Source organism: Quercus suber, unplaced genomic scaffold (assembly GCF_002906115.3).
Source record: "Quercus suber isolate HL8 unplaced genomic scaffold, Cork oak 2.0 scaffold_51, whole genome shotgun sequence".
NCBI lineage: Eukaryota > Viridiplantae > Streptophyta > Magnoliopsida > Fagales > Fagaceae > Quercus > Quercus suber.
Genome location: NW_027069516.1, coordinates 625,428 through 639,802, shown reverse-complemented (window position 1 = coordinate 639,802; position 14,375 = coordinate 625,428). Strand labels below are relative to the sequence as shown.

Here is a 14,375-nt window from a genome sequence, read left to right as displayed (position 1 = left end):
GTAATGTGAGTTGTCATCTCAAACATATCCTACAACTACAATTATAACCAATAAATTTCAATAGACAAAATAATGGAAGAATTAATTAACATAAAAATGTTCTCAACTTTTTTTTTTTTTTTAATGAGAATCCAAAAAAAAATCTTGGAAGCTAAAAAAATATTTGAGATATTATAAATTTTATTGTTTAATAAACATTTGAATCAAGTGACATTCCATCCTTGAGAGTGAGGCGAAGTCACTAATTCAATCTCACTTGAATGCCGGGTGAGTTACTCCTGTAAACAATAAACTATTTTATAATTAAGATTCTCAATCAATATATATATATATATATATAAAATAAAAGTCTTATAAAATAGTCATTTAGAAAAAATGTCTTAAAAGTTAGTAAAAAATATTGTGTTAAAATGATGTCTTTTGATATTTTAATGAAAACGTTTAGAATTCACACCCTCTCTTCTCTTATCATCGAATTACTTTTATTTTTTTATTATTAAAAAACATACAAAATAATGCAAAATGAGTTGTCTTCTCAAATATATCCTACAATTACAACCTATAAATTCAATAAACAAAATTCGATTTCAATAACCAAAATTGGATATCATATATTACATAGGATATGTCAATTTATAATAAAATACTATTTCAAATAAAAATTATAATAAAATAATAAAAGTTGTAGTACACATGCTATTGAATTTTTAAGAGAGATCCTATTCATGACCATTAAAGAACAATGATATTTTTATAAGTATTCCAGTCACTTTTAATTTAAAAGTTTTTATGAAATTTTGTCACCGTTTAATGCAAATAAGATTCCTTTGGATGTTCCTTAACCGGGTGTAGGAACCCATTAACAAAAGCCGTTTAGAAGTGGCACATGAATGAATAGTAAGTAACTATGCAACTTACCATTTTCACTTAAATAAATATACAACATGATATTGATAAATTTAAAAAAGAAAAATGGGGCCAAGCTCGAGAATTGGTCCACAACTCTATAAATAGTTCATGAACATCCTCGTAGTTCCTACACCAACACAAAATTCACAAGCAAGCTATAGCTTAATTATTGTGTCGAACCCAGTCCTACACTATAATGGCTTGCGAGCAAAACCAAAGCCACATTCACTTAGCATCTAAGGTTGGGATCATTGGGGCTGGTATTAGCGGAATAGCTGCCGCTAAACAGCTTTCGGGTTATAGCCCTGTGGTTTTTGAGGCCACAGATTCCATAGGAGGTGTCTGGAAACACTGTTCTTTCACTTCTACTAAACTCCAAACCCCTCGTTGTGATTATGAGTTCTCTGATTACCCTTGGCCTGAAAGAGATAATTCAACTTTCCCTTCTCATGTTGAGATATTGGAATACTTGCATGGCTATGCAACACACTTTGATGTGTTGAAGTTCATCAAGTTCAACTCTAGGGTGATCGAAATCCGGTATGTTGGTGGCCGGAGTACTGATAACATTCAGCACAAATTGAGTTCCAAAACATCCACAGAGTACGGGAATCTGCTGAAAGGCCATCCTGTTTGGGAGGTTGCCATAGAAAATAACCAATCCCAAACTGTTCAGGTTATTCATTTCTCTCTTATTAATTGATTTTAAGGAGTTTCTTAATTATGTCAGACTTTATCTTGTTTTTATTATTTTCACGTAAAGAGTCTTATAAGTCAGTTGTCACATTTTAGTGTTTCCAACTTAGATATGATTCAGCACCCTAATTATGGGATTATCCAAAAAAAAAACATTTGAAATAAAAGAATAAAAAATCTTAGTTCTTCTACTTTAATATCTTTTAAAAGCCAATTACCAAGAGGCAGGCATGCTTGTGTGGCTTTGTGTCACTGTTCGGTAATTGCATGCCACTGAAAGGATCTTAATTTACTCCATATAAGTTTTAAGACCTTGATAGTTTATCCAAAACAAAATAAAATAAGACCAAGAATCGCATGCACTGAAACTCCCTGAATATATCAATTATTATATTCTCTATCCTCCAAGGTTTGCTTCTAGGAAATTATATAATAAATTAATGGCGCACTTAGATTATTTTCTAATTATTTATTTTTTGCTGATTAATCGAACATTTTGGAACAAATTAAACAGTGGTATGCTTTCGAGTTTCTTGTGGTATGCATCGGAAAATATGGAGACGTACCAAAAATGCCAAGTTTTCCACCAAACAAAGGCCAAGAAGTATTTCAAGGCAAGGTCTTACATTCACTGGATTACTCTAAACTTGACAAAGAAACCTCTCGTGCACTTCTCAAAGGAAAGAAGGTGGCAATTGTTGGCTACAAAAAATCAGCTATTGATTTAGCCGTCGAGTGCGCAGAGGCAAACCAAGGTATATATAATTATATATACTACATATAATCGGACAATGATACTGTTACGCTCGTTTTTTTTTCTTGAACACTCGTTTTTTATCCTAAATGTGATCTTATAAGATCAATATAGGATCCAAGATCCATGGTGCTATCCATATTAGGTGCTACTAGATTCCTAGTGTTTTCCTTTCTTCTTTTTTCTTTCTTCTTCTTTCTTTTTATTTTTATTTTTTATTTTATTTTATTTATTTTTATTTTCCTGTTTTGGGGTCAGAGACTCCGAGTTCTACTAGGACATAGGTGGGTACAGTTAGGACGGTCAACTTAGGCCAAGGGTCTAGTTGACATAGGCAGGCCGGGGCACAGTGTGATATTTGAAGTCTTTTTTCATTCATTAATCATATATACACAACCTCTTCCTTTTTTCTTTTTTTTTTCTTTTTTTTTTTTAATTATTAAGAGATTGAGTGTTTAATTTCTATTTTATTTTTATAATTATTAAGAAATCGAGTGTGAGTGACGAAGAAAAAATGATTGGTCGATCACTAAATTATGTATTCTCAATTTTTAATCTTGCGCACTCTAAATTATGAGTCAGCAACACTAGACAATGTGAGGATAAGTTTAAGTTCAAATAAGATTAATCAAGACACTAATCAGTTTTTAGTGTAGACCATCGAATCTCTTATACAATCATTAAAAATTTTACCAGTTGAGATAATTGAAACTCATAAGTTCACGTTTTGCTAAGTAAATAAAAAATATTAAAAAAATGTAAAAAATTATTTACCACCAACTTTTGGGGCTAAATTGCTAATAAAGTTTCAAATATTTGGATTGGACATCAATACGTATATGATATATTTACACGCATTTTTAAGAAATTTCATTGAAAGTGCTATGAAGTAGAATTGCCAAGAACGTCGCAGAGAACAGAATAGTCAGATATGCTTCTTTTTTCTTTTTTCTTTTCTCTCTTATATATTACACCCCTATTATATATGTCTTTGGCTAATAAAAATTGCAAGCCAGATGAAATTATTGGTTTGCCTTTTTGTAGAAAAATGGCTTTGAAAATTGACATTTTTTGCCCTACTTTTAAAGGACCTGATGGGCAATCATGCACGATGGTGATAAGGACTTTGCACTGGACCGTTCCGTCTTACAGGATTTGGGGATTGCCATTTTTCTTGTTTTATTCAACAAGGTCCTCTCAGTTTCTACACGAAAGGCCAAATCAAAATTTGTTCAGGACCTTGTTCTTAGCTCTTTTATCTCCAATGGTAAATTCATCATATTCCTTTATTTTCTTTTGTTCAGTAGATGAATAAAAAATATAAGTTCAGGAAAAAAAATGATAAGATGAATATATGGAATATGGATATGAAAATTGCTAAAACTTCTACCAATTTTACTATTAAAATATTACAAATTGATGTGATAATAAATATGATTGGTGTCATTTCAAAAACATAATAAAAAATATCTTTTTTTTGTTGTTTTTTAAGTGATTGGGGCACAATAGTATGTAAGACACTACGCATAAAGACACTGCCCATTTTATTACAAAATTCTTTTAATTAAAAAATAGATTTTATTACAAGAGACTTACAATTTACATGACAATGAATACAATTGAAACTATTTAAAAAATATCTATATTTTATAATATATATAATATATAAACCAGAAAAAGTTGACTTTTTGTTGATCTCTTAATATTGAGCCACATAGATTCTAGAGACTTCACAAATTTTCCACATTATTATTATTATTATTATTATTATATATTAATTGACTTTAAATTCTACAAAGATTCCTTATAAAACGTTTTATATTTAGATCTTCCATAATAATACAGCCATGACATATTTTCTTTAAGCGGTAAAATAAAGAATCACTTTTTCTAAGTTCTTCTAAGTTCTGTATATGACTATTTTATACCATATGTAACAATTTTTATTACAACTTGCTGAAGTGGTCTGCTATAAATGATAAACAATCACTTGTACATGGACTTATAACTTTTTCTTTATTATTCATAGTCATCTGTATCAAAATTATGATAAAAGTTGTGTCTCTAAGCCCTCATAAATAATTATATAGAGGAACACAGTCATATAAATACATACTAATAACTAATATAATTATGAAATATTATATTTAAAAAAATAAAAGAAAGAGAAAATATTATATTTTGTAGAACTTTTCCATGCAATGCACGAGTTATTTAAACAAATGACTAGTGATTAATAACACTTAAAGTTTATAAGATTTATGTTGTAAAATTTTATAAACTTCCCCATATACTAAAATTTGTAATTCACTTCTCTATACTTATTAGTCCCAAACCCAATTAAATATAGGGAAAAAAAATATTTGCTTTCGTTGTTACTATGAACTCCTCCCAAAACCATTTGCACCATAATCATAATTATTATTATTATTAGTAGTAGTAGTAGTAGTAGACTATGTGCCATCATATTGTATAATTTGACACTCAGATAAGTGATTCTTTTCTCCAAACAGCAAAGAGCAATTTCCAAGTTCATAGAGTCGTACTTGGTGTGGAAGCTTCCCTTAGTGAAGTATGGACTGAAACCAGATCATCCATTTGTGGAGGACTATGCTTCCTGCCAGATGGCTATCTTGCCAGAGAATTTCTTTGCTGAGGCAGACAAGGGAAAGATAGAGTTTAAAAAGACATCAAAATGGTGGTTTTGGAATGGGGGAATTGAATTTGAAGACAACACAAGATTGGAGGCTGATGTTGTGCTTCTTGCTACTGGTTATGATGGGAAGAAGAAACTTCAAGCTGTACTTCCTGAGCCTTTTAGGAGTCTCATAGTGGACGACTCCGGGATCATGCCACTTTACAGGTATTTAAACTAAAATAAACATAAGTAATTATTAGTACTTTTAGAGTATGAAATTTTTTCGACTCCCGTGAATACATTAAGAAGAATGATAGAGAGTATACTACGTTAACGTTGCTCTACATTGAAAGTATTAAATAATTTTTCATTATTTATGTATTCTTTTGGCAGGGTATGAAACCAACATCATGTCCAATTATCTAACAATTAATTAAGACCGAATAAATTATAATATAGCCTTAGCCCTGTGAAAGCATGCTGTGTATTGAGTGTGGCTTCTAATGGTCCAGTCATAGATCCAAATTAAATTATAAGTGTATATAACACACACGTCCACATATATATTTAATGTGCATGATTGTGCAGACCTTGGCACGTCCATGCATATGAAGTAAAGAATAAGTTTAACCAACTTAAATTATATGTTTACTAAGGAATTAATTTCCTTTAACTAAAACATTGGCTTTAGTTAGCTTAACTCATAAAGTTTTGTTATTGAATGAAATTTTAAATTCAAATTCCGCCTACATTTAAAAAAAAAAAATTAATTGATATTTTTGAGTGATGATAAAAGAAATTATCATAAAGCGAATGATATAGAATTAAATTCTGTCATATTTATATAAATAAAATTAAAAAAAAAAAATCCTTTTATTGAAAACAAGACAAAGACATGTAACTCATTAATTTCATATTGATCAAGATTATATGTGACTTGGATTTAAATTGTAATTTCGAAGGAATGACCTAATTAAATGATTGTCATGAACAGAAGCACAATTCATCCCTTAATCCCCAACATGGCGTTTGTGGGGTATATTGAGAGTGTCTCAAATCTGCACACAGCGGAGTTACGGTGCACCTGGCTGGCTAGATTGGCTGATAATGTATTCAAGCTTCCTAGTGTTGAGAAAATGCTGACACAAGTAACAGAAGAGATGCAAGTCATGAAGAGGACAACCAGATTCTACAAGCGACACTGCATTTCCACTTTCAGTATCAACCACAGTGATGAGATTTGTGAAGAGATGGGATGGAATGCTTGGAGGAAGAAGAATTGGCTTTCGGAAGCTTTTAGCCCTTACAACAGTCAAGACTACATTGATGAAGAAGAAAATTAAATTAAACCTAGTAGTTGATTTAAATGGGGTGAGCTAGCTAGCTAGTGCATAAATTATATTTGCTCTCCCATCAAAAAAAAAAAAAAAAAAAAATTGAGATGTTTTCCTCCCCCACTTACGTATTGATAAGATAAGGTTTCCTATTATTTCGAAACATTTATATATTGTATTTTAGTTGTTATTTGATCTATAATAAATGAACTACTTATTAAAACATCCTTGTATATTCTTGAGAATTGGGTGCCCCTCAATTTGTGAGTAGTTAGGCATTCTTAATATTTTTGTGCCTAATAATTTTGCCTTTGTTATTTTAGGATCTCATGCATGATAGTCAAATATTAGCGTATAAGGTAGAATTTAAGAGAGAGAGAGAGAGAGAGAGAGATAAAATTGGTAAGAGAGTTTCTTTGGAACTGGCCGGCCTTGCCCAGGAAAGAAAGCTTGAGAAAAGATATATACTTGCATCAAACACTGTTGCAATACCCTGTGGCAGTTTTATAATAAGCGTTGGACACGTTGATACAATTCTATTTTTTTTGTTATCACTGCCGATTATAAAAGCCTTAACCAACCAACTTGTTCCTATTGACCACAGTCTTACACTCTTACTTGGACCGCAGGATTGATAGAACTTCAATGTAATGTTCTGGAATGTTTCTACTCTTCCAAGATTAAACAAAATACAGCATAATCTTTGTATGATTCAGTATATATTAAGGTACAAATTATGAAGTGGAGGATTTTGCCACTTCTCCACAAAGCTATATAAACTTCCAGTATTCCTCTAAAGCTAGTGCGAAGTGCATTAATTCACTCTCATATACTACATTAAAGAAGCACGGTCCGGAAATTCAAGATTGAGGAATAAGAATTGAGTATAAAGGAGAAAAGCATACTCCTTTCTTTCTTACATACATTATTTTCTATGGCCATCTACCATACTCTTTTAAGTCTTAACTCTTTGAGATCTTTGCAAGCCTTATTTATCAAAGATAGAAAACAAAGTTTCTAGGACTACCAAAAATTTAATGGAGCAAAAATATAGAGCCAAAAATTTGATCAACAAAAAACAATCAATCCTTTGTCATGATAACCAGTCCCCGTCCATGCATTCGATTTCTCCAATGTCCATGCTGTGTATTAAAGAATCACAAAGTGAAAATAAAATAAAAATTAGTACACCTCAAAATTTTCCGACAACTGAAAAGGGACATAGAATAAAAATTAGTTTAATTGTCCTTTCGATTACACAACAAGCAAAATAGGAATAGAATAAAAAATAAAAATAAAGTTGTATATAATTTCATGTGGCCGGTTCAAACTGAGGCAACCTTTTACAGGAGAGTCAATAATTATCTGACATGACCCTAGCAGCCTAGGGTGTGTGTGTGTGTGTGTGTATATATATATATATAAAGTCAAATACCTTACCAACTAAGGAAGTAACCCAACCTGATCTCATCAGCTCCATGATATTGGAATTTTGTTAGGAAGACAACTTTTGTAGTACAATTTTGACACGATAGATTGTGAATATTTGTCTATTACTTTTAATTATACTTGTTAACTTTTTTCTATTATTTACAATTTATTATATCATAGTTGTTATAATAGATATAACACAAAAGTTGTATCTACTTTTCTCATTGCATTCAACTGGTGCATAAGAACATTTCCATAAGCTTTTTTATAAAAAATGTCATTTTAACATACCAGAAGTCTATTTTATTATTTTAGTATATCATTTTACAATATATAATTTATCACATGTTCTAATCTTCTATCTCATATATTAAAATAATATATACATCACATTAAAATATAATTAAAAAAAACTCCAAATAGTAATATATACTACACAGCCCACCACCATCATTGCCCATAGCACACCACCACCACTACCCATAGTAGCCTACCCCTACAACCACCGCAATCCACCACCGCCGACAACCATAACCAAAACCCAAAATCAACCAACCAACCCACTACCACTAACCACCATAGCTAAAATCCAAAATCAATCAAACCATCAAAATCAGCCCACACCCACCGTCATAACCCAACAATATTAGCCCATTACAACCCATGAAACTCAACCTACATCCACCAAAAAAAAAAAAAAAAAAAAATAACCCATGAAACTCAACCTACATCCACCAAAAAAAAAAAAAAAAAAAACAGGGCGATCTGAGAGTGTGAGGTGGACGGCAATCTGCCCATCACAACCCATGAAAATCAGCCCACCCACCACCATAACCCACCAACATTAGCCCATTACAACCCATGAAACTCAACCCACATCAACCAAAAAAAAAAAAACCAAGGCGATTTGAGAGTGTGAGATGGAGCGCTGTATGGTGGACAATGATCTACCCATCCGAACCCACCCATCAAACCACAGCCAAAAAAGAAAAAAGAAAAAAAATATAGCTAGAGAGAGATTGGCGTGGAAGTGATGTGTCAGCATGGAAGTGATGCATCAGTGTTGGCATGGAATTGATGCATCGGCATTAGCGTGGAAGAGAAGTGATGGTGAGAGAAGAAAATATGAGAGGATGAGAGAGCTATGATCGGTGTTTGAGAAGAAAAGAGAGGAAGAGACTGACATAGAGATGAGAGGGAAAAGAATAAAAAAATCATTAAAATTTTACAACATCTATCCGTACGCTTCCATATTTGAGAGTGTACTGTTCATCAATGTCAAATTTTTTTACATTTAGAACATCTCGTGAGACATTTTTTGGGTATTTGGTGTGCCAAATGCCAAATAATTGATGTTTGGCACACTTGATAGTAATGCTCCAAGGGTTCAAGTCATCTCTTTTTCCAAAAAAGAAAAAGGCTCAAAGGTTCAAAATATTAATGAGGAAAAAACAACGATGAAAGGACTGATAGAAACTAAAGTACATCCCTCTTTCATTTTACAGGAACAAACATGATTTTAATAATTTTGGTGTCAGCAGATTTTTCCAAAAGAGAAAAAGACCTAACTATGGTGAAAAGAGGCATGGAACACAGCCAAAAAAAAAAAAAAAAAATTAGCACAAGGTAAGAGAAGAAGAAAAGAATTTTCCCTTTCAAGTGTTTGGTTTGCGAGGAGGAAAGATAAATGAAAAAAAAAAACATTTTCTTCTCTCTATTTCCTCCCAAATTGTGAAAAACAAAATAGTAGGCCAAACAGGAAAATTAATACCTCAAAAAAATGGTGGACTAATGAGGAAAATGAATCCCTGAAGAAAACGGTGTACCTCTTTCTTTTCCTTTCCTCCATCCTAATTCCCCTAAACCAAACAAAGGGATTCATTTCTTTTCTCTCACCTCTTCCCTTTCCCTTCTTCCTTAAACCAAACATAGTGTAAATTAAAGTCTCAAAAATATAGGATTCTTACCAAGGCAAAGCAGGATATTGTAAGTAGTCCTTTGTGCAGTCATCATTGAAATGTTGTTGCAAGCAGTTTTCATTTGCATTCAACCAAGATGGGAATTCCATGACTTCATCAAATGGATGGCACCCTTCAAAATCAGCTCCTTCAGCCTTAACTTCAGCTGGACCCTCAATTTCCATGGTCTTCAAGAACTTAAACCACCATGCTGATGTGACCAAATTCATTGTGTCATTCCATTCCATCTGATGCTGCTCACCTATCGATCTAATCTCCGCCATCTCTTCATCATCCATGGCTGCATGTAAGTCTCCTGATCCACTACTGCCACCAGCTGTGCCACTGGAAGACTCAATAACATGATCTGCTAGTGCAGGAGTAGTCACAACTGAATTGGGTACTTCCTGATCAGTAGCTAAAGAAAGAGTTGGGGATGAGGATGATGATTGAGATGGAGATGATGAGGATGAGCACAGTGAAGGGTTGTGATAAAGACTGGTGTCTAAGTTGTTAAAATCATGAAGATTGAGATTTAGGCCTAAGGGCTGGTTTGGAAGTGTGAAATTGAGATTTTCAGCAACAGGTGGAGCTGCAAATGGAGAAGGAGTGGACCAAGTGAAAGGATATGATCCTGGAGAATGAGAAAAAGATGATGAGTAGGAAAGATGGTCTACATAATTAGAAAAATTGGGGGTGCTTGATGGGTATATTCTAGGATTTCTCCTAGATTTGATCCTTTCTTGTTCAAAACATGGGTGCAAGTGGGGTGGTTGAGACTGCACTGAGAACAATTGTTGCTGTTGTTGTTGTTGATGATGTTCTTGTTGGGTTTGTTGTTGCATTTGCTGTTGTTGTTGTTGTTCACTGGCTTGTTTCATAGCTGCCCTGTGAAATTTAAGAGCAGTAACAATCTCTCTCCTAGCCTCAGCCATGTTTAGAAGCCTCTCTTGGTATGGTCTACTGGTGTGGAGTCTCCTCCTAACTTGTTTTTTGTGTTGTTGAGGTTGTGGAGGTTCTTGCTGTGCTTGTTGCTGGGATTGATCACTGAAACAAGCTTCACCGAATGATGTTAAATTTTGGCCACCAGGTAAACCTTCAGCAACAACAGCACTAGTTTCTGGGTCTTTGGAATTCATGGGGTCTTTGGTTCTTGAGGAGGTAAGTTGTTTCACTAAGCTACGGATGTAAGCACCAGAGAGACGAGGTTCCTCTTTGAGCTTACTATTAAGCTTATGATCTATTTCCATTCCTTGCCTAGTTTCTGATTTTGAAGATCGACTCCTCATGATTTTTATCTCTCTAGAAAGTGTCTCAACTTAGGTGATGAGGTGTATTGGGAGAATCATGGGTATTCATTTTTCCTTATATTCTTAAAGACAATAGTGAAAGTACACAATGCAGAGGTAGTAGAGGCTGATCCGGAGGAGCCTCATTGATGAGAAGGCGTTATAAATATCTGGGGACAGTCTTGGGTTTCAAACTCTTTTGGATTTTTCTCTGTTTTGGCAAACACATTTGTTTCCTTTTTATTACCTACTTTATAAGGGGTTGGTTAGGAGGTTTGGCCCTTTCTATTCATCTTTTTTCATTCAACCATAATTACACAGCTTTTGCTTCTCACTCTTTATCGATACTAGTCTCTTCCTCACCGCAACTACGCAGCATTACGTGTTCGGCCATTTGCAATGCAACATCACACTAATCATACACTATGAGCATGACTCTGCATATAGTGGAAACATAACACCCTCTTTCTGTCTTCATGAATGAAAAATTGAGAACAGATTCACTTAGCTAGCATTGGAATTGGGCATTTGAACTTTGTACATCATTATTGGAAACATAAAAAATGCCCATTAAAAAAAATTACAAGATACTTCGTAGTAATAAGTTGTTAATAATAGATGATACAATAAGGTCAATGATAGAATAAAATGAAAATATAACCATGTAAGAACTTAATTGTTGTAAAAATGGGTATACTCCTACAATTACACCCATTTTTCTTAGTGAGCAATCTACAGTGCCGTGTACGATTAGGACACTACTTTATAACATGGCTGTTTATCTAAAAAGACATAATTTAAGACAAAACAAATATATATTAAATTTTTTTTAAAGATAATCCAAAATATCTATATGACCTCCAAATGAGCCAGCAGACATTATTACCAATCATTGCATGCAAGCATGATAACTTGAGCAGTAGGGGTTTTTTTTTTTTTTTTTGGGAAGAAGTAACACAATTTCCTAAAAAATATATAAGATGAAAATCTTTTTCCTACACTATTCAAATTATTCAGCAAGAAGGTTCCAAGAAAAAAAACAGATTATCAATTCTAACATTTAAAGAAAATATAAGATGGTAAAATTTTAATTGAAGGGTTAAATATAGAATATAATTTAGATTAGAAATAAATGTATATATATACACACACATACATATATAAATTGTGAGATTTCAAAATTTTATGAGAAAAAATATTATGAGGTCAACTAAAAGTCAAACGTTTTTTGTTTATATATACTATAGATTTCTTGCATGATGCACAAGTACATTATAAATTTATATAATAAAAAAAATTTGTAAAAATTTATCTTAATAGTTCATGTATAATAATCATTAGGTAGTATTATATTTGAGAATAAATTATTTTGCATGTCATTAAAAAAATTTATCAAAATTATATTATGATTAACATATGTCTATACACAAACATATTGTTTTAATGAACTTACAAATATTTAATTATTTTGATTTACTTAACTACATAATTATTTTCTATATTTTTTTTTATTGCATGTAATCATTTGCTTTTTTGTGTTACTGATTTTAGTTTCAATTGTTAATAAAGCAACTAAACTTGAGCATAAATTCCATATTCCAAATTAATTGTTTTTTAAAAAATAAATCTTTAAAAAAATCATATAAATTAACAAGATCCTTGTGTAGCAATGGAATTAATTTCATGAAAAAACCCAAATTTGAATCCTCTTTTCCAACTTTTCTTGTGAGAAAAAAGAAAAAGAAAAAGAAAAAAATCATAAAATTTTCATTTTATTATATGAATAATTAGTGCACCACCTACAAAAGATAATATTTAAAAATGGATGCATGCGCCTTACTAAACATATGACAATAAATTAATATTATCATTTTTTTAAATAAAAAAGAATTAAAAAAATGAATAAAATTTTTACTAAGGTAGAAGACTAAATCAAGAGTATTTTATTTCATTCTCAAATAATGTGTCATATGGCAAAACCTTAGGCTATTGCAGCTTGGAATGAAATGTGTGAACAAAATTATTAGTTAGGTAGTTGTGAAAAACAATTGTATCTAGTATGAAATATAATATATATATATTTCTAATAGGATGTCCAAAATTTTTATTAAAATTTAAATACTAAGGAAATAAAATTATTTATTATTTAATATAAATAAATATTAAAATTAAATCATTCATTAAAATATTTGCGTAGGTGGATGGTTAAATGATGTTTTTTTTTTTAAATGCACCACATGCATGGTAGAACCTTATTTTCTCACACATGAAGTTCCTATTTTAAAATATAATATTAAAAAATAAATTTATTCATTGTTGAACAGAAATAAATAATTAAATGAATCAATTCATTAAAACATTTACTAAAGTGGAAGATTAAATGAATCAATTCATTAAAAATTTAGTTTATCAAATTTGTTCCATGATGATTTCTTTTTATTATCAAACTGAAAAATTATAGAATGCTTTGGGACTACAATAAATGCATACTCTTATCTCTCACATAAATACTTTATCCCACCATGAATTTAATCAGTAAAACTCACTATTACGTGGGAGGGGGGAGTATATGCATTTATTGTATTTTAAAAATATTTCATAACTATCCTATCAAAGCAATATATCAATTTATTTTGGTGTAAATGAGATTCAAACTTAATTGGAGTTTAGAGGACTGAAATGAAAAACTCACTATTAGTAAAAATCACTATTATGTGGGAGGGGAGAGTATATGCATTTATTGTATTTTAAAAATATTTCATAACTATCCTATCAAAGCAATATATCAATTTATTTTGGTGTAAAAGAGATCTAAACTTAATTGGAATTTAGAGGACTGAAATGAACGAAAGTAAAGTTAAAGAACTGAAATGAAATATGAAAAAAGTTATAGGATCAGTTTTGCATTTTAATTGATTTTGATTTTGGTGTAAGATTGAGTTTGCATTAAGTTAGAGGGTCAGATTTCATTTAAGTCTTTTAACTTTACTTTTGTTCATTTCAGTCTTCTAAGTTTCAAATTTATTTAATTAAGGTTTGTGGGGCCCGTGGGCCCGATAGCCTCGGCCCATCGGGTATTAGGCCCAAGGTCAACGCCGAGGAGGACTGACCAGCCAAGGCTAAGTTAGACAAAGCCTCTTTTGTGACCCACGCCGAGGACCTGTTCGTCCTCGGCATTCTAAGGATAATCTTTGGAAGGGGACAAGCTCAGAGCAAGCTGTCACATTCGCACTTAATGCATTCACCTAACCCCTCTGGCTGCATTAATGGGGATATAACCCCTTAGCAGGGCAACGTTGGTCAGAGTGAACCACTTGAGTACTGATAAGGCCTCTGATGGGACAGACAGCCAGAAGAGAGGCAAAT

General features: G+C 31.9%; 2 protein-coding genes across 2 annotated transcripts; one reads left to right on the top strand and one right to left on the bottom strand.

The window, feature by feature from the left end:
• The first annotated feature begins 1,105 nt into the window (after positions 1-1,105).
• Positions 1,106-6,384, top strand: LOC111999521 (probable flavin-containing monooxygenase 1). The gene is made up of 5 exons (XM_024031648.2): positions 1,106-1,585; positions 2,120-2,360; positions 3,448-3,626; positions 4,873-5,222; positions 5,992-6,384. The coding sequence occupies exons 1-5, from the start codon at positions 1,106-1,108 to the stop codon at positions 6,338-6,340; spliced, it is 1,599 nt and encodes a 532-aa protein (XP_023887416.1). The 3' UTR covers positions 6,341-6,384.
• An 802-nt stretch (positions 6,385-7,186) lies between these two features.
• On the bottom strand, positions 7,187-11,212 carry LOC111999520 (uncharacterized). Its single transcript, XM_024031647.2, has 2 exons — positions 9,730-11,212; positions 7,187-7,473 (listed from the first exon to the last, which is right to left on the bottom strand). Exons 1-2 carry the CDS (start codon positions 11,007-11,009, stop codon positions 7,425-7,427), a joined length of 1,329 nt encoding a protein of 442 aa, XP_023887415.1. The 5' UTR covers positions 11,010-11,212; the 3' UTR covers positions 7,187-7,424.
• Positions 11,213-14,375: the final 3,163 nt, after the last annotated feature.

Excerpts from the sequence above, each read along its gene's own strand:
- LOC111999521 (XM_024031648.2), top strand. The coding sequence starts at position 1,106 with ATGGCTTGCGAGCAAAACCAAAGCCACATTCACTTAGCATCTAAGGTT. Across the intron at positions 1,586-2,119 it reads ACCAATCCCAAACTGTTCAG|TGGTATGCTTTCGAGTTTCT; the intron begins GTTATTCATTTC and ends CAAATTAAACAG. Across the intron at positions 5,223-5,991 it reads GGGATCATGCCACTTTACAG|AAGCACAATTCATCCCTTAA; the intron begins GTATTTAAACTA and ends TGTCATGAACAG.
- LOC111999520 (XM_024031647.2), bottom strand. The coding sequence starts at position 11,009 with ATGAGGAGTCGATCTTCAAAATCAGAAACTAGGCAAGGAATGGAAATA. Across the intron at positions 7,474-9,729 it reads CAATATCCTGCTTTGCCTTG|CATGGACATTGGAGAAATCG; the intron begins GTAAGAATCCTA and ends TTTAATACACAG.